This window comes from Lolium perenne, chromosome 5, assembly GCF_019359855.2.
Source record: "Lolium perenne isolate Kyuss_39 chromosome 5, Kyuss_2.0, whole genome shotgun sequence".
NCBI classification, from domain to species: Eukaryota; Viridiplantae; Streptophyta; class Magnoliopsida; order Poales; family Poaceae; genus Lolium; species Lolium perenne.
Window position 1 is genome coordinate 71,017,605 of NC_067248.2, and position 19,132 is coordinate 71,036,736.

Consider the following 19,132-nt stretch of genomic DNA (forward strand, 5'->3'; position numbering starts at 1 on the left):
ATTTATTGCTTTATGAGTTAACTCTTATGCAAGACTTATTGATGCTTGTCTTGAAGTACTATTCATGAAAAGTCTTTGCTTTATGATTCATTTGTTTACTCATGTCATTACCATTGTTTTTGATCGCTGCATTCATTACATATGTTTACAGTATGATCAAGTTTATGATGGCATGTCACTTCAGAAATTATCTTTGTTATCGTTTTACCTGCTCGGGACGAGCAGAACTAAGCTTGGGGATGCTGATACGTCTCCAACGTATCGATAATTTCTTATGTTCCATGCTACTTTATTGATGATACCTACATGTTTTATACACATTATATGTCATATTTATGCGTTTTCCGGAACTAACCTATTGACGAGATGCCGAAGTGCCAGTTCCTGTTTTCTGCTGTTTTTGATTTCAGAAATCCTAGTAACGAAATATTCTCGGAATTGGACGAAATCAACGCCCAGGTTCCTATTTTTCCCGGAAGCATCCAGAACACCCGAGAGCCACCAGAGGAGGGCCCTGTGGGCCCCAGATGATAGGGTGGCGCGGCCTGGGCCCTGGCCGCGCCAGCCTATGGTGTCGTCGCCCCTTCGACCCTCCGAGGCTGCCCTTTCGCCTATATAAGGTCCCTGACCTAAAAACCCCGAGGGAATAAGCCACGGTACGCGAAACCTTCCAGAGCCGCCGCCATCGCGAAGCCAAGATCTGGGGGACAGGAGTCTCTGTTCCGGCACCCTGCCGGATGGGGAAGTGCCCCCGAAAGGCTTCTCCATCGACACCGCTGCCATCTCCACCGCCATCTTCATCAACGCTGCTGCTCCCATGAAGAGGGAGTAGTTCTCCATCGAGGCTCGGGGCTGTACCGGTAGCTATGTGGTTCATCTCTCTCTATGTACTTCAATACAATAATCTCATGAGCTGCCTTACATGATTGAGATTCATATGATGATGCTTGTAATCTAGATGTCATTATGCTAGTCAAGTGAGTTTTACTTATGTGATCTCCGGAGACTCCTTGTCCCACGTGTGTAAAGGTGACAGTGTGTGCACCGTGTGGGTCTCTTAGGCTATATTTCACAGAATACTTATTCACTGTTATGAATGGCATAGTGAAGTGCTTAGTTTATATCTCTTTATGATTGCAATGTGTTTTGTATCACAATTTATCTATGTGCTACTCTAGTGATGTTATTAAAGTAGTTTTATTCCTCCTGCACGGTGTAATGGTGACAGTGTGTGCACTCGTGTTAGTACTTGGTTTATGCTATGATCATGATCTCTTGTAGATTGCGAAGTTTACTATTGCTATGATAGTATTGATGTGTATTATTCCTCCTACATAAGCATGAAGGTGACAGTGTGCATGCTATGTTAGTACTTGGTTTAGTCATGTCGATCTTTCTTGCACTCTAAGGTTATTTAAATATGAACATTTAATTGTGGAGCTTGTTAACTCCGGCATTGAGGGTTCGTGTAATCTTACGCAATGTGTTCATCATCCAACAAGAGAGTGTAGAGTATGCATTTATCTATTCTGTTATGTGATCAAAGTTGAGAGTGTCCACTAGTGAAAGTCTAATCCCTAGGCCTTGTTCCTAAATACTGCTATCACTGCTTGTTACTGTTTTACTGCGTTACTACTGCTGCGTTACTATTGCTTGTTTACTTCCTACAATATTACTACCATCAACTGCACGCCAGCGAGCTATTTTCTGGCGCCATACTACTGCTCATATTCATTCATACCACTTGTATTTCACTATCTCTTCGCCGAACTAGTACACCTATTAGGTGTGTTGGGGACACAAGAGACTTCTTGCTTTGTGGTTGCAGGGTTGCATGAGAGGGATATCTTTGACCTCTTCCTCCCTGAGTTCGATAAACCTTGGGTAATCCACTTAAGGGAAAACTTGCTGCTGTTCTACAAACCTCTGCTCTTGGAGGCCCAACACTGTCTACAAGAATAGAAGCACCCGTAGACATCAATATGCAACTATGTGAATTTACCTATATGACAAGGTCAATGACTAAGCAAGATATAGCTACGCAATATATAGGGGAGATAAAGGATAGAGGTAACCGAGAGTGGAGCACACGGAGACACGGAGTTGATTCCCGTAGTTCCCTTCCTTTGCAAGAAGGTACGTCTACGTTCGGAGGAGTGTGTTCGCTATGAAAGCCAGACCAACGCCACGAACGCTTCACTCAGGTCTCCTGTGAGCAACGCCACAAAGGCCTAGCCCACTTTCACAAAGGGATTTCCTCGAGGCGGAAACCGGGCCTTTACAAAGTTCTTGGGGCACACATCCACAACCAAATTGGAGGCTCCCAAATATGTAACAACACAACAATCAACAAGAATACATCAACAACAAACAACTCGGGATCCAAAGAGGAACACTAGCAAAGGGGCCCTCAATCATATGAGGGGGAAATGAGAATCGCTTCGGTGAGAATGTAGATCGGGGTCTTCTCCTTCGGATCTCCAAAGATCAAGAGCTTTGGATGGTTGGAGGAGAAGATCTTGTGAATCTTGTGTTTCTTGAAGTGGCTCTAATGGTGGATGACCTTGTGCAATGATTGAGCAACTTATACCAATGGAGAAGAAGGCTATTTATATGAGTGGGGCTTCAAATTTGACCGTTGTGAAAGTTTTCGTGTAACACCGGAAGTTCGGGCCAGGAGGGCCGGAAGTTCCGGCTGGATGCTTTCGCATCAGAGGAGCCGGCAGGCTGAGAGCGGGCGGAACTAGGGCGGAACTTCCGGTGACCGGAAGTTCCGGACAACTTCCGGAATTCCGAGAAAACCATACTGGACATTCTGTGGCACAAAACGTCCATTTCCGGAACTTGCCCGGAAGTAGGGCGGAAGTTCCGCTGGCCGGAACTTCCGGCCAACTTCAACGGAACTTCCGGTCTGCTTACGCCGAGCCTCAACGTGAGGGGCGCTGAGAACCTGCTGAGAGAAGCATCTGGGCGGAAGTTCCGCCAGCAGGGGCCGGAACTTCCGCCTGAAGAGAAAAAGCAGCATTGGCTTCAGTTTTGTCAATCAATTCCACCAGCCATGTATATATAATTAGACCATGTACATGTCTACATCAACACACATAAATAGATACCTATTGTTGACATCAAACACACAAAACCCAAAAGGGCGGGAAATGTTCTTTCAACTGTTTTTTGAAAATCTCTTGTGTAATCTTCAAGATCTTCTCGCATAGTCTTGAAACTCGTCTTGCTTATATATGAGGATGTCCTTGTAAACAATGGTGCTCTTTGTAAATATCCTATCATCTTGAAAGTCATCATCTTTAAAATCTCTCCCCCAAAAACCCTGTGGGAAAAATATGAGGAGAGTTGTATTTGATATTTGTTAAAACTCCTTTAAACCTTTGGGAAAAATAAGGAGAAAATAGTACAACATGTAAAGATTGTTGTCTCCTTGAGAACTCATATGGGAAAACCTTAGAGAAGGGAAAAACCTCACGAATGAGTTTGGAGAACAATAAATATGCCTTCTGTACTTCCTTTAAAAACCCCATTGGGAAAAATAGGAGGTGCCACATATATCTTGTGTAAATATTGCAAAGAGTGCAATATGATGTGCCACTGAAAACTCCTTTAAAACCCAAAATGGGGAAAAGTAAGGAGAAAACGATACGGCATATCTAAACACTTGTATTTATATTGTCTCGTTAAAAACCTTATGAGAAACCATTAGGAAAAACTCATTAAGGGAAAAAGAGTACAATATATGATCTAATGATCATCAACAGGTTATAATTTGGGAGTTTTACTCCCCCTGGACTTTGCAACTCTAAGAGTTGTCTCACGCCAATCCATGAACTTAAATTCAGGAATATGGAATATGTAAAGCGCTGTGAATAAATCTGTTAGATTTCACATGATATGTTTGCAAAGTGTTTATCTCGCTAGTTTGGAAAATATTAATTTAACTATTATGCATTTGAGCAATACAAGTGGTATTATCTGATAAATAATGGTGGGTGATTCTGTTGAATCTCAACCACATGATCTTGAATGTGGTAAATCATTATATGAAGCCATTAGAGCCTTTTGTTCTCTTAGTTAGAAGGCTCTTTCATTAAATTCAGTCTATGATCAGGCATTTTCGGGATCGGCAATTATAGCCAATGTAGAGTACACGATGGTCAAATCTTGATATTCCTAAGAGAATTAATCAAGATTGTTTGAGCCTTAAATATATCGGAGGATATTACTTAGACCAATCTTTTAGTTGGGGCTTGCAGTTTAAAGAAGTTGACAACAAAATATTCATATTCATGATGTAGTTTGTATTGAGATATGGAACAAGAGGTCCAATATCACTTCATCACTGCTACCAATGTATGAATGAATTTGTATCCCTGTTAGAGATAGTGTGACCATATGTATCTTTGATTTGATTTATCCATATTTAATCTCTCTAAAATTTTATGGACATGTAAATACCGACAGATATGTATTCCGAAGGAATATACTCAAGTTATAAACTTGGTTAATACTTGGTTCAATTCAAATCTCCGTCTTGATATGATTGCAAGGACATTGCATGTATATTATAAACTTTGATGATAAAAGCATTAATATATACAAAGGTCATGTAGAATCCAATTAGAGATTTTGTTTATGACTACATATAAGCAATCATCATTGTACAAGTAGTCCTTTATAATAAGGAGCTCTTATAGTCAATTTTGTACCACACAATTTGTGTTTGACTATTTTAAGTCATAGAGTGACTTTTGTATTATTACACATATGTTGCGATTTAATTTTGGATTTGGATTTATAAGTCTTAAGTACTTTAATATAGATATCTGAATTGAGTGACCCATATGATTATGTAATCACTACATCCATCAACTGTATGGATAGTTTATTTATAACTGCCAATAATATCAGTATTGAAGCGTAATTCCACTTATAACAATAGGGTATGTTACATCATATATAATTGATGACGAGTCTCTGCGTGAACCCTTGCGCTACAAGCCTCACTTTTTCACCACCTCATTGTTTTTTTGTTGTTAACAAAAAGTCATTTGTCTTTCAGAGGGAAGGTTCTTATGAGGAATAGGTATTACGATGGTAAATACCTCCCTTGTTGAGTGAGTGCTATTATTATTCAATTGCATCCTTCTAGCTGAACCAATATATGAGTGCATTAGGCACTCTTCCATGGACTTCGGTTCAAGTCCCTAAAGGTTTTATAAATTTTAAGAATAAATATATTTGTCGACAAAATGTAGTCTTTGTTGTATGATTCTGTTGAATCAATAAGATTTGTGCAAATGTGATTAAAATATTTGAACTCCTCATGATTTATCATAACAATGAAGTCAGGTGTTTCGATGTCCTAACACTTAAATTTGTGCACATTGTGTTGGGTTTGGATGATGAACATCCCCTGTGTGTTATTCAACTTGAGCTTGAACTACATTTACTTGTTGAGGATATAATTTCCTCTGTTCCGCGAAAGCATGTGAGAATTTATATCTCATGTGGCCAATTTTCTCCCCCTTTTTCTCTCATTTCAGAGGAAAGTGGTTACATTAGGTACCTTCCCTCTTTTGGCACATTGGTTGCATGCATAACATGATTTTGTGACATATTTTTCACGAGTAAATGTATGTGGCAGATTTGCTATGTGTTGCAAATTTATGACTGAACTTATCGTTTAGATTTTCAAGTACGTGAATATAAGGACTGAAAGTCTATGACATTTATTATTTACTTATCGGCATTCTTTGTGGTACTAATCTTCCCCTAATGCCGAAAAATGTCCTTATTGCAAATGCAATCAGCGTACGGGCTATCAATAACTCCCTTGTTAGGGTCTTGAGGTATTTGACGGATAAACAATTATACCTCAGTTATTTATCACATAGATCCCAAATTGATGTGAGGGCTCATGATGTACGTTGGGGTGGTGATACCGGTATATAATCGAATTATCGCAGATGGAAAATACTTGTTTGATTTCCACGTACTTACTTCAAAGGGAAGCAGTATGATAAGCAACTGTACTGATCTAGATTAGATCTACGGCGTGTAAGACAACATGTCTCCAACAATATGTTGGTATATCAAAATTTTGCTGCAGTGTTCATTTAATTAGTTTAATTCTTTTGACAAAGAATTTAGTTGCACTATTTTGGGTATGTACACGCAGGTACTTAGTAAAATCACAAATGCTCGTGAAAACAATATTAGTATTGGTTTAACCAATAAGTTATAATATTTTGTTCTTAATTTGATAATTTGAGCAATTAATTTAGTAAAATCATGGATTTGTGGAGATTAAAGACCCACATAAGACCATCCACTAGGTGTGTCTATCAATACCATGAAATACTTATATGGCCCAGATAGTTGTTGAATAGTCAACAAGTATCTTCTTGAGTAAGTTTAAGTAATTTGAGGGGAGTGTGAAAGACTTAGAAAATAAATTCTCATGGCACATTAGGTGCTCATAAAATCTAACGATTTGAGAATTTTGCAACTTGTAAATTGTGACCAACAGAATTTCACTAGTTTTTCGCATTATCCATGCCTATGAAAATCTTAGATTCATCAAAATCTGAAAAAATAGTTTGTACTCAACAAAGTTTAGTATGAATTTAGTTCATACATTGAAATGTCATGTGTGAGAAACATGATATCAATGGACATCATACCACATTTAGTAGTAATGATTATTGGCTAAATGACATATTGGGATAGTCATGACACAAAACGAAGTCCCAAAATATTATTAGGAATTTTATTCCACAAGAAAATTGATATTGTGAAGGAGTATATCTCCTACCAGAGTGGACTTATGTTATCTTTCTGATGAAGATTATAAGTCCAATCCGCATCCAGGTAATTTTCTATGTTTATCAAAGTGAGCTTTCAAATTATCACATTACACTCACATTACTTAATGAATCTGTACTATAATTCATCCAGATGCTAGGGAACACTTATATGTACAATGATTCATACAATAACATTTTTGATAAACTTGGTAGTTATCTTATCCCTATTACCATATCTACTGTGATTTTGCTTGTCATTTTACCTTCACTTTACATTGATTTCTCATGTATATCACCTGCAGGGTGTATCACATGAGTCTTCATAAGAAGATAAGATATGTTATTAACCTAAAATAAATACGATAATTTATTGCATTATCATCAAAAGAATTAGTAAAGTGATTTTGAGGTTTGAATCAAATTTTTATATCACAAACAATCAACTTGGAGTTGATTCTGTAGACACCAGAAAAAAAACTACAATATACTAGAAGTACTCAAAAGTGTTTGAGAAACTAACAATATTGTGTTTATGCGTCATATATCTCCTTGCTGGAGATTTATGGAGAAATCGGTATATATGTATCCAATTTCTCTCATGTAATGTGAGTTTAGTGAACTCCACTAATGGAAATGCTAGGCATGTCCAAGAGATGATCATGCTACTCATTTACTGTGATAGTAAATTTAAAGTGATGAAAAATGATCTGAATGAGCATATATTAATGGTCAAGGTAATTCCTTAATGACCATATGGAGTAGACATTCAATATTGAGATATTAAATGATACTTCTATCAATTATTTGGACTTCTTACCCAAAGAGATGGGAGATGTTAAATTTATTGCCAAAACATAGATATGTATTTTGACATTGGTTATTTATGGTGAATATAATTATCACAGTATAATGTAGAACCTATAGTAGTTTTGTGAGAAACTCAATCAGTGTCATGTATGATGGATTTTGTCTTGATATACATAAGACACTACAATAGTATTTCATGATGGGCTCCATAATTTATGTTGCACCAATGTAATAGAAGCATGAAATAACCATGCATGGATTCATTTTACTATGATAGTAAAATATTTTTGGTAAAATTTGCTCTAGAGGGACAATTTGAATATTAAGCTGATGCTTTTATGCCACATGTGTGTGTGTGTGTCGATCTCAAATTCTAAGTTGACACATAGTCAAACTCCATATTTATGGAGTAGATCTCTCGGTAGTAGGAAGCATAGTGTCACTAGACCCATTATCCTAGTATCTTGTGTTATACTTTGACATAAATATATTTGTGAAGAGCACTTTAATTGGAGATAATTTGATGTCATAAAAGACACAATACATCTCTTAGTAATGGATAATCTCCAATTTAAGAATTAGATACCATTACCTTGCGATTCGCAAATTAAATTTCATATATTCACATAATATCAATCTTTTTAAATGAGAAGTTTGCAAGAAAACTTATTTTCAATTGCCATGCAATTGTCGTATCGAATTACATGTTATAGAAAATTCTGTAGGCAAATATATTATCATATAAAATTGTATTCATTGTCAATAGTATTACGGTGGTAATACGTGTAAATGTAAAATAATACTTATGCATATATGAAGACCCGAGGTCAAAACCAGAGTTAAATTGTATGTAAATTAGATCTGATAATCTAATCTCTGCTCCATTATAATGAGTCTGAGACTAAACTATAATTAGGAAAGACTGATATCAGAACATATAACAAGTTGTGTGCTTTACTGTGCACATAATAAGTTTGAGGACTGAATCAGAGAATGATGCTTCCCTTAATAAACAGAAAAAGGGAAGGGCCAAGTTGAAACGTTGCCTAAGAGATAAGGTTTCTTATCGCCATCTTCATGTGCTACGAATCAATCCATTCGTTTCTATTCTGCAAAACGAACATTGCCGGGGAGGTCGTGCAATGCCGAAGAGCACAGCTGCGGGGGTGTTAACGTGCCGCGTGCCCGGAGGGCACCACCGCACCGGTTGTTGACCCGCTGCAATCGCTCGTCGGCCTGAGCGCCTGAGGCCCGAGCCGAAGTCTACGGTGTTCGCCGCCGGAGGGCACCACCGCGAGGAGTGGGCCGAGGAATCCGGTCGTCTCGGGCGGAGCAGCGCCGGGGCCGATGTCGCGTCTGCGTTCATGGAGGCAAGGCCGAGGACCATAGCTGCGGTCGCCAGAACGCCGTGAGGACCGCGCATCGGCTGGCCGAGGGGCCAACAACGAGGGTATCGACAATGGCGACGGGGCTGATGCGGACATCGTTGCCTTACCTTTCCGTTCCTCTTTTCTCAATCTATACTGCTCTTGGCAGAGGCAGTGTTTGAGAACTAATGATTTAGAGAATCAGCTGATTGTTGGGATATATATACCGAATAGACGTCAATAAGGCGGTTACAAATGGCACGTTTGGTAGCTAGGCCGGAATCTTGCATGATTGGCGCAGCGAGATGGACGCCCCTGCGCGTCGCGGACGGGCTATGGACCACTTTTGGCCCATCGTTTGTTAGTCTGTGCTGCATCGACCCGAACAGAAGTGCACATTGTTTGGATGCCTGGATACAACGATTCATCTCTGTTCAGCCACATCACATGTGTTTGGTTGCCATTTTGTGCACCCTGATAACAACTTCTCCTCACCACATTCAAATATGATGACCTTACTATCACATAACGACACACAAACAGCTCAAACACGATCATAAGCACAACAAACACCTATACACAACGAACATAGTACTTAACAATTTCTAATCTAGCGTCAGAGTGGTAAGACGCTTGCCTAAACCTAGGGGCAGACTACCTAGGTCCAAAAGCAGTGTTCAACAACCTCCTAGAGGCCAGCACAATAGTGAGATATGCACAAAAGAAGTGTTTAACAGCCTCTTAGAGGCCAGCACAACTACAAGATCAGACATAAACAGAGGCAACGATGGAGCAGCAGCACCTTAATGGCGAGGATCAGCAAATGGGCCTCGCGGTGCCTCTTGCAGCCGAAGACGATGGAGCAGGCTGTCTCCTTCCTGAAGACGTCGACCTTGAAGCCGTCGTCCTGAGGGGTGAAGACGATCGTGTCGTCAACGTGCAGCAGAAGCCTGGCGGCGAACTCGCTCTAGGACTTGATGAACCCGACGCGCTAGCCTGTCCACTGCAGCTGCACCTTCCACTCGCAACGCTGGCCCAAGTACAAGCAGACCTTCACCGGGGGGGGCATTGTTCTTGAGCTTGTACTTGGTGATCAGGAGCTGCTCCATGTACGGCGGGACGGCGAGGACACGGAGATCGGGCTCTCCACCTGCACGAAGAACCCCGGCAGACGCTGCCTGGAAGCGTGCCCCAGGTCAGCAGGACGGCCGGCGTGAAGCTTCGGCGCTGTGATTTGGTGGTGGCCTTCCATGAACGTTACGTTGGAATCACGCAGCTGGACACGGACGGCCATGTCGATAGCGTCCAGTACGGGCCCTTCCGAGAACAATTCCAGGAAGGGCCAGTTCTGCACAAGCACAAGCAAGCAATGTCAAGCTCAAGCGCAAGCAAAAATGTCATGGACAAGCATGCAGAAGCACAAGCAAGCAATGCCATGGACATGCATGCACAAGAACAAGTAAGCAATGCCATGGACAAGCATGCACAAGCACAAGCAAGCAATGCCATGGACAAGCATGCACAAGCACAAGCAAGCAATGCCATGGACAAGCACAAGCACAAGGAAACAATGCCAAGCTCAAGCGCAAGCAATGTCATGGATTTGACATTGTGCCAATGCCAAGCACAAGCACAGTCAAACCAATCATGCCAAGCCCAAGCAATGTCATGAACAATGGCAATGCTAATCTCAACTGTGAAGTCCATGATGGTGCTTGAGCTTGGCATGACAAGCATAAGCATTGTCAAGAACACGCATGCATATTGCCATGAGTCCTATCCACATTCCTATCTACATTTCATGTACAATGACATCTAGTCGATGTAAACAAGCGAGAAGTAGTCGATTGAAGGTACTTACGATTGGGTGGAGTGACAGCGGCCCAGTCTGAGGAGGAACAGGACGCGCGCAGGCGCCGGTTGGTCCTCGAGGAGGTCAAACTCCAAATCCGGGTGGGGGAGGAGGCGGACCCGGAGCGTAGGTCCTCAGCGACGGCGGCGGTCCAGCGGCCGGGAAGCGGGGCGCCGATGGTGATGTCGTCTGTCGGCGAGCACGAGGCCGGCTGAACCCGGCGGCGGCGTGACGGGAGGCGCGCCATTGGGTGCAGGCGGACGCGGCATGCCCCATGGCATCGACGCGTCCATCGAGGTCGACGTGAACACCGGCGGGGGCTCCATCTCCCTGCTGGAGCCCGGTGCACCGGCCGCCATTGCGGCCGCCCTCGCCGTCGGAAATCCTCGTGGGGAGGGGGCAAAAACCCCCGCCCCGACCGATCCGCCGGTCGAATCCCGGCGACTTGAAGAGCCAGGACGGGGCGCTCCGGGTTGCCACGCTGGCCGGCCTCGTGCTCGCGAACGACGACGGCTGATTCAACACCGGCACGTGGCCAGCATCGATCTGCGCCACCGAGCCACGGCCTCCGGCCTCGTACTCGCGGACGAGGCGCAGGAGCGCCTCGTTGGACCTGGTGGCCGTCGGCCGGACGGCTGGATCCGTCGATGATGGCGGAGGAGGAGCGAGGAGGCCATGGCGGTGGTTGATGGGACATGGCGGTGTTGTCTGTGCCAGGAGTGAATGGGGAGAGAGAAGGAGCGAACCGGTGAGGGAAAATGGGGAGCGAGGACGCGTGCAACTGTTGCACGCAGGCATGCAAATGACACGATAACAGGACATGCCCGCTGGAAACTGCCGATTCGGGCGTTCCTCCAGACCTGTCCTAGTGGTGTTTTGAGAACCGGCTGCGGCCACAACACGAACCACTTACATGCAACCAAACGGGGTTTTTGCTGAGCCGATGCGAGCCAAAGGCTCACAGCCTACCAAACACGTCCAAAGGCACTTCTTCGGTATTATAATGTTTGAATAAAACTAACTGCCTACTTAGCTTAGGACCTAAGCTAATCTTAATAACTGCCTAGTTAGCTTAGTATCGAAGCTATCCTATTTCTAACAGGTTTTAGCATTCCCCTCCAGGGCTCCAACTCCAAGACAGGGAGAGAGATAGAGAGAGACGAGGCCGCGGCGCGCGTCAGGCATCCCTTCGAGACTGGGCAGAAGCCGCGCCCTCCTCCTGCGGCATAGCAGATCTACGGCGCCTCCCTGTTCTGCAGCCCGACTCAAGAGAACACCTCCAGGTAGCCTCGGTTCGTTGTCTGGAAGTACATATCCTTGTTCTTTTTTGCTTTGCATCATCGATTGAGACGAACCTGAAGTGAACTTACTATGTTGGAGCGGGTAAATTTACCTCCAATTCCGTGATTATCCTTAAATTTAGTACAGTATGTTCTCTGAGCAAAAAGGCAATTTCTTTGTGCGCCTCTGCAGAAGGCAATAAATCGAGCCTAAACTTGTCAGTCTAATAGATGGATATTATCTGGTACACTTACATTGATTTCGGGTCATATGTCCGTGGATCCTTCTTTTCTTTCATTTTGCAAGCAATTCCAGATGCCTAGGGTTTCGTCTGCATGATCTTGTTGCTTGTGTGCGGTCAGAACAGGGATTTGGCGAAATTAATAGGCTGGTACCTTAGTTGATGTTCTATGCGAAGATGAACACAGGAATTGTTGTATAGAAATGGGAGAACACCGATTTTTTTTTTCAATTGATGCTTTTGTTATATATATGCTTCAGAAATTGGATTTTTTTTTCTGTTAATGACTCGATGTAAGATTTGGTTGGTTATATGCATGTTTCAAGATGGGTCGACCTTATCTTGTTGCACATGTGCTGTAGAGATTTAGAGATTACTTTGGGTTGTACCACAGTTCATGTTTGTATTTAAAATGAATGTGTGGATCTTTGATACGAAAACTGAAAAAGTTTCAGTTTTCGTCTATTGATGCTTTGGTTATATATATGCTTCAGAAATTGGATTATTTTACTTGGTTCTGTTAATGACTTGATGTCAGACTCGTACGTTAGGAGGAAATTGTTTTGGTTCTGCTGATGCAACTTGCCCAGGAGTGCCTAGATACCACCACTCCACATTGTTTAGATGATGTGGTTTTCATGCGATCAGTCAGATCAATGTAATCTTGTAGACTCATATTTCTGATCGGTTCTTTGTTGTTCCCAATTTTTATTTTAAATTGTTTCAGCATTTTCAGATACTTGTCCGATAGTATAATTTGCTGTTATTCCTTCTGAATAAAACTTATTTTTTTATCACTATACATAGTTTTCTTCGCTAACTAATATTGCTGAAGTTATCTGGTTATATTGGTGTGCTTATTTCTGATCTCTTCAGTTTCAGTCCAGTGCTCTTTGTGCCTGTTGAATCTTCAGATTACTGCCCTAGCACACGGAATTGCTCGATGGAGGATCTCCCGGAGGCACTGTTTGCAGAGGTCATCAAGAGGATCACCCGGACAAGTGATCTGAATTCTCTTTCCCTTGTGTCAAAGCAGCTCTACAAAACTGAGGCAGATCAAAGGAGCGCTATCCGTGTTGGCTGTGGCCTTTGCCCTGCTACAGAAGCCTTGGTATCTTTGTGCACCCGATTCCGTAATTTGCATAAAGTGGAAATCGACTACTCTGGTTCGGTGGCAAACCATGGGAATCAGTTGGACAACAAAGGCCTCTTTGTGTTTTCATCTCACTGCCTCTTGTTGACTAGTCTCACTTTAAGCTTCTGCTCACACATCGATGACTCCGGTCTTGGTTATCTAGCCAATTTCAAGAAGTTAGCATCCCTCAGGTTGGAGTCCGCACCAAATATAACTTCAAGAGGGCTTCTCGCTGTGGCTGTTGGTTGCAAGAGTCTATCTGCTCTCCACCTTATTGACTGCCAGAGTATATGCAGCAAAGATTGGCTGGAGTACCTTGGCTATGATGGATCATTGGAAGAACTTATAGTAAAGAATTGCGACGGAATCAGCCAGGATGACTTCCTGAAGTTTGGTCCAGGATGGATGAAGCTCCAGAAGTTTGTGTTTGAAATCAACGAAAGATTCTTTGTTAATTCTTATCTGGGTTATGAGGGCTATGATCCCTCATACAACGCTCATAGCCTAAATTTGTATGATATCTGCTGTGAGAGTTTGAAGGATTTGAGTTTGGCGTGTATGGAAATTGCAACTGGAAAAGGATTTCGTTTTCTCCTGGGGAGGTGCAAAGCACTGGAGAAGCTGTGCTTGGAGTATGTCCGGGGCCTAAACGACAATGATGTGATTGCTTTATCCCAGAGCTGCAACAACCTTAAAAGCATCTCACTTTGGCTGGATCCTCAGTTCTATGCTGGTTCTTATCGGACAGCATTTACTGATAAGAGCCTTAAGGCTCTAGCTCTCAGCTGTCCTATGCTTGAGACTGTTGAGCTCACATTTGCAGGTTGTGCTCCCGAATATCCATCAGAAATAGGCTTCACACAGAAGGGCCTTGTGGTTCTCATTCAGTCCTGTCCGATTCGTGTTCTTGTGCTAAATGGCGCCAACTTCTTTGATGCTGAGGGGATGGAGGCTGTCTCATGTGCGCCATACCTGGAGACACTCGAGCTTGTGGATTGCGAGGAAGTAACCGATGCTGGGATGTGTTTCATCGCACGTACTCCATGCTTGATTAATCTTACAATCAGGTTATGCGGAGATGTGACTGATGTTGGAGTGGCCGAGCTAGTACAAGCACAGAAGTTAGAGTCTCTGATCATTGAAGGCTGCCCTAGGGTCTCTCTGCAAGCTGTGAAGGGGATTGCCAAATCAGTTCAATACTCTGTCAAGTGTGCAAGCTCTGGCCATCTAAACAGAAAGTTCCACAAAAACTCTTCTGTTCTAGACCTTCTCTGAAGTTAGCAAGTTGTTGCACACTGGACAGAGTATGAGAGTATCGGTACGTGGTGGATCTTGGACACCATTTGATGAATGTATAACTTAACATCTCGCACCATCGTTGTACTTTTCTTGCTCTATAAGCTTATTTTTCCTCAGGCTGCTATTTCCATTGTCTATTACCTACTACAATTGTCTGTTAAGTTTTGCTGCCCAATTAGCAAATTTTATGAAACTGATGATTATGGAATTTGCCACCAAGACGTGTGTATGTCTATGCACTTTTATTATGCTTACAAATTACAAGTACTGTACATCATTGTCAAAGTTTGTTGGCCTGCATGTGTTTCTGTTGGCAATAACAACAATGGAGTGTCTCTGAATGGGACACCGGGCGGCCGGGCGACCACCAGAGTGATTCTGTATGAATTGGTATTAGTATGAATTGATGTGCTCATTCGTTAATTGCGTACGTGTAAATCAAATGATACGTTGATGGAGATTAATTACGAATTTAGAATAAAACTCTGACATCCTTTTATGGACGGAGGGAGCAGTTTTCTTGCTCTCACAGCTTATTTTTCGTCAGCAAGCAGTTTGCCTTTGTATATTACCTAGTACAATTGTCTGTTATGTTTTATTGTTCAATCAGTAAGTTTGCCGAAGCTGATAGTTACGGAAGTGGCTGTCTGAGACTTTTGTTGGTCTGTATGTGTTTGAGTTGGCAATCTGAGTGTTTGTGAACTGGAACACCGGGGGGCGCAGTCGGACACTTCCGGCCGGGTAACCTGTTCGTAGAGGGATCTGTATAATTTCTCGCTAACAGCACGTTTCCGAAAAGGAAACTTGCTGGTTGACCCAAAGGACGTCGGATTCTCTCAATCTCTATATATAGAACCGCGTACGTACTACTTGGCCAGACCGGCAAGAGAGGCGAAACAAATCAACAGACGTTTTCCGACATCCACGAAGATACTAGCAATATGGAAGGGCGGCGGTGTTACCCGGGATGCGGCTTCTGGTGCACCGTTGCCACCGTCGGCGTCCTGGTGTTCGGCCTCATCTGCTTCTTCATGCACGAGATCTCGGACACGCCGCACTACTCCATCGCGATAAACTCCGTCGCCGGCTTAGACGATCCCGGCGGCCGCCGGACTCTGGACCCGGAGTTCGAGCTTACCCTGGGTATTGCCTCGCGGGCCTTCCTCATGGGCACCCAGTGCGTCTACCCTGACATGGAGGTGGAGGTGAGCTACCGCGGCGTCCTGCTAGCCACCAGCGTGCCTGCGAAGCAGCTGTGCGCCGAGCCGCGGACACACAAGGAGCAGCGTCTCCTGGCGTACGGTATCGGGGTGCGCTTGCCGGCGTCAGTGCAGGACAGCCTCGCCGCGGATGTACGGCGCGGCGTGCAAATTTACGACGTCGCAGTGCGTTTTCCACATAGTCTGGAGCCGTGTGGGCCTAGGCAGGTACGGGACGATGGGAGTTTGCCTAGTCCATGCGATTAGCTAGTCAATAGTGTCATACACTATATTGGTACATTCTAGGTTTTCCTCCCTCTCGCCGGGATGCTTCCTGCGGCTCCGCTTCCAGTGACCTTAGGGCCTTGAAGGTGTGGCGGACGGCGGCATCTCGCCAGTGAGAAGGTTTTTTTTTTTGTTTAGCATATTTTCAGTGTTTTATTTGGGATTGTGAGATGAGGACTACAACATGAAGTTAGAATAAGGTCCTCTCCTCTCTATCCTCGCTTCGATGGTGCGTCTAGCATCGGTGGAGGGCGTGTGGAGTCATGTGTTCATCCAATCTTTTAGGTTCCGGTCGATCTCCGTGTCCGTTGTTGTGGTTTTGGGTTAGTCTTTTTTCGTTCTACGGTTATCATTATTGGCGATGGTTGATGCTATGGTGTGTTGGTCCTTTGGGGCCTAAGCACGACAATTTCCGTATATCTACTACAACGAGGTCTATTACGACAAGCTTTGCCTGACTCCAGTGATGGAGGGACGATGATGACGGTGCTCCTTCGGCTATTGCTAGTGTTTGTAGTTGTCGCTAGGTGATTCAGTGACCTCTTTGTAATTTTTATTGCTTTCGGGCCTCTTTGTTAATATTTTGGTGGAATTTTGCCAAAAAATTACAATCAAATATCGGCTTACCTTTTGTTTCTCATCTTTTCTTTACTAGTTAGATGCTCGTGCAACGAAATAATAAAAAAATTAGAGAATAAATAATTATTTGAATATGTGCGGGCATGTGTTTTCCACTCATATAGTGATGAATATTGACTATATCACCCTCTTCTTTCCTCCTTTGTGGTGTCATGTCTCATTCTCTGCCTCTTCTTCCACTCCATCTCTCCATTATCTTTATCTGCCCTCGCTAGGGGTGGGCGGTCGGTCATGACCGAAAATTCGGTCTTTTTATTTCGGTCTATTTTAAATTCAGTCCTCTAGAAATGAAGACCGAAAATTAATTGTCTATTTTACTACCCGATAAATTTGGGTACACGATAATTCGGGTTCGGTTTTGGTCATGGCCGAACTCTGTGATAGTTGTTGTCAATACAATACTTCGGCAGTATTTGGTAAAAGTTTTGGCAACATTTCCGTAGTAACTTGAATATTTTTTTCAATGCATTTATTCGTTTCAATTTGCAAGAACAAACATTAAAATGATCAACATTCACATTATACTGTTCATACTCCATAGGTCACATATTTACAAAATTTCAGCCAACAACAAAAGAATACAACCATACAATAGCCACAAGCTCATAGTGACGGACTAACAAATGGCAACATAAAGTATATTTTTCGACAACAAAACGTTAAGGGAACCTGTCCAGTCAAGAATTGGGCCTCTCAAACATAAAATTCGTCCAGTTCGGTCTTTTCGGTTACCACGAACAAAGTGACCGAATTGACCGGACTAAATTCGGTCTAGAAATTTTACTACCCATTTTTGATCGGTCTTTTCGGGTTCGGTCTCGGTCTTTTCAGGTTTGGTATTCGGTCATCGGTTTTTATGCCCACCCCTGCATTGTTACCGCGAGTAAAACGGTCATATATGACGGTAAAACACGAGGGAACTCACACCTAAAGTCGTGATAGTTCTGAAAAAATAAATTGATAACAACACCAAGCAACCATATATGAATCATATAATATGATGTGCATTTCCATCAGAAAAAGAGAGCATACCGTCTCAAGTTTTTGTTGTCACGTGTGGCAACATAATACACATGAAATTCGTGTGCATATAAAAAAGATAGCCAGATTTGCGCGTGGCAACATAATACACATCAAATTTGTGTGTATATAAAAACGATAGCCACATTCGAGAAATGAGATTCTACCTTGCCTAAATTTTAATTTTGATAAAGAAACTATAACTAAACATCGCACCATGACCAAACATTCAGATTGGTCCTATCCTTTAGACGGCTTCAAGTATATTCATGATATTTACAAATATTTTTAAAATTTCATTCATTGCCGTAGGTAAGACGTTAGCATATCGCCAACACCTCTCTTCTTTTACCTCGGCTGTCGAATTTCTCTCCCTCTCATATTTTATTCTATTTTTATGTTTTATTATTTCTAGCAAATTAGTAGAAAATGAATTGTACATCAATGCCCCAAATTATCAATTGCAAAAAAAATGAAGGAGAAAATATATTAAGCTTGTGTCGTGCTTCCAATTGATTTCTCAAGGTAAGTTAACATTGTAGTACACCGTCTGAAAATACAGAGTTTTGTTTCCACATATATCTTGTTCTTATCCCCTCACCACCGGTCCACCGCACGCTACCTCTCTCTGCATTTATCTTTCTTTCAATGGGAGCAGCAACACCAAATTAGTTCCAAGAACCAATCCAGCACGCAGCGAAGCTTCACGCTGTTAGACGTAGAGACACAAGATGTTTTGGGTGGGATTGGCTCGACGCTCTGGGGCGTGGCCTACCTCAATATATATATATATATATGGGTACCAAGGGGTACGTACAGGTTACAGATTACATATACAGAATATACAGTCTAACACCCGCCCTCAATCTTCTGTGACCTGAAGTGTTCAGTAAGTTAAGATTGCGTCTACATCCTGTGAACAGCGGAAGCGACAACGGTTTGGTGAAGATATCAGCAAGTTGATCTTTAGATGAGATAAACCTGATCTGAAGGAGCTTCTTTGCAACTCGTTCTCTCACAAAGTGATAGTCGACTTCGATGTGTTTCGTTCGGGCATGAAATACTGGGTTTGAGGACAAGTATGTAGCACCGATGTTGTCACACCAAAGAACAGGTGGCTGTCTCTGGGCAATCCTCAACTCTCGCAGCAGTGACTGAACCCAAATGAGCTCTGCGGTGGCATTGGCAA

The 19,132-nt window shown here is 42.8% G+C and overlaps 1 protein-coding gene across 3 annotated transcripts; it reads left to right on the forward strand.

The window, feature by feature from the left end:
* Positions 1 to 11,947: 11,947 nt before the first annotated feature.
* On the forward strand, positions 11,948 to 14,924 carry LOC127321464 (F-box/LRR-repeat protein 14). 3 transcript variants are annotated; one of them, XM_051350503.2, is made up of 2 exons: positions 11,948 to 12,127; positions 13,243 to 14,924. In XM_051350503.2, the coding sequence occupies exon 2, from the start codon at positions 13,310 to 13,312 to the stop codon at positions 14,774 to 14,776; it is 1,467 nt and encodes a 488-aa protein (XP_051206463.1). In that variant the 5' UTR covers positions 11,948 to 12,127; positions 13,243 to 13,309; the 3' UTR covers positions 14,777 to 14,924. The 3 variants fall into 3 exon arrangements, with proteins under 3 accessions (XP_051206463.1, XP_051206464.1, XP_051206462.1); XM_051350504.2 differs by having other exon boundaries at positions 13,254 to 14,924; XM_051350502.2 differs by having other exon boundaries at positions 11,949 to 12,127; positions 13,249 to 14,924.
* Positions 14,925 to 19,132: the final 4,208 nt, after the last annotated feature.

Coding starts and splice junctions, on each gene's coding strand:
- LOC127321464 (XM_051350503.2), top strand. CDS start 13,310: ATGGAGGATCTCCCGGAGGCACTGTTTGCAGAGGTCATCAAGAGGATC.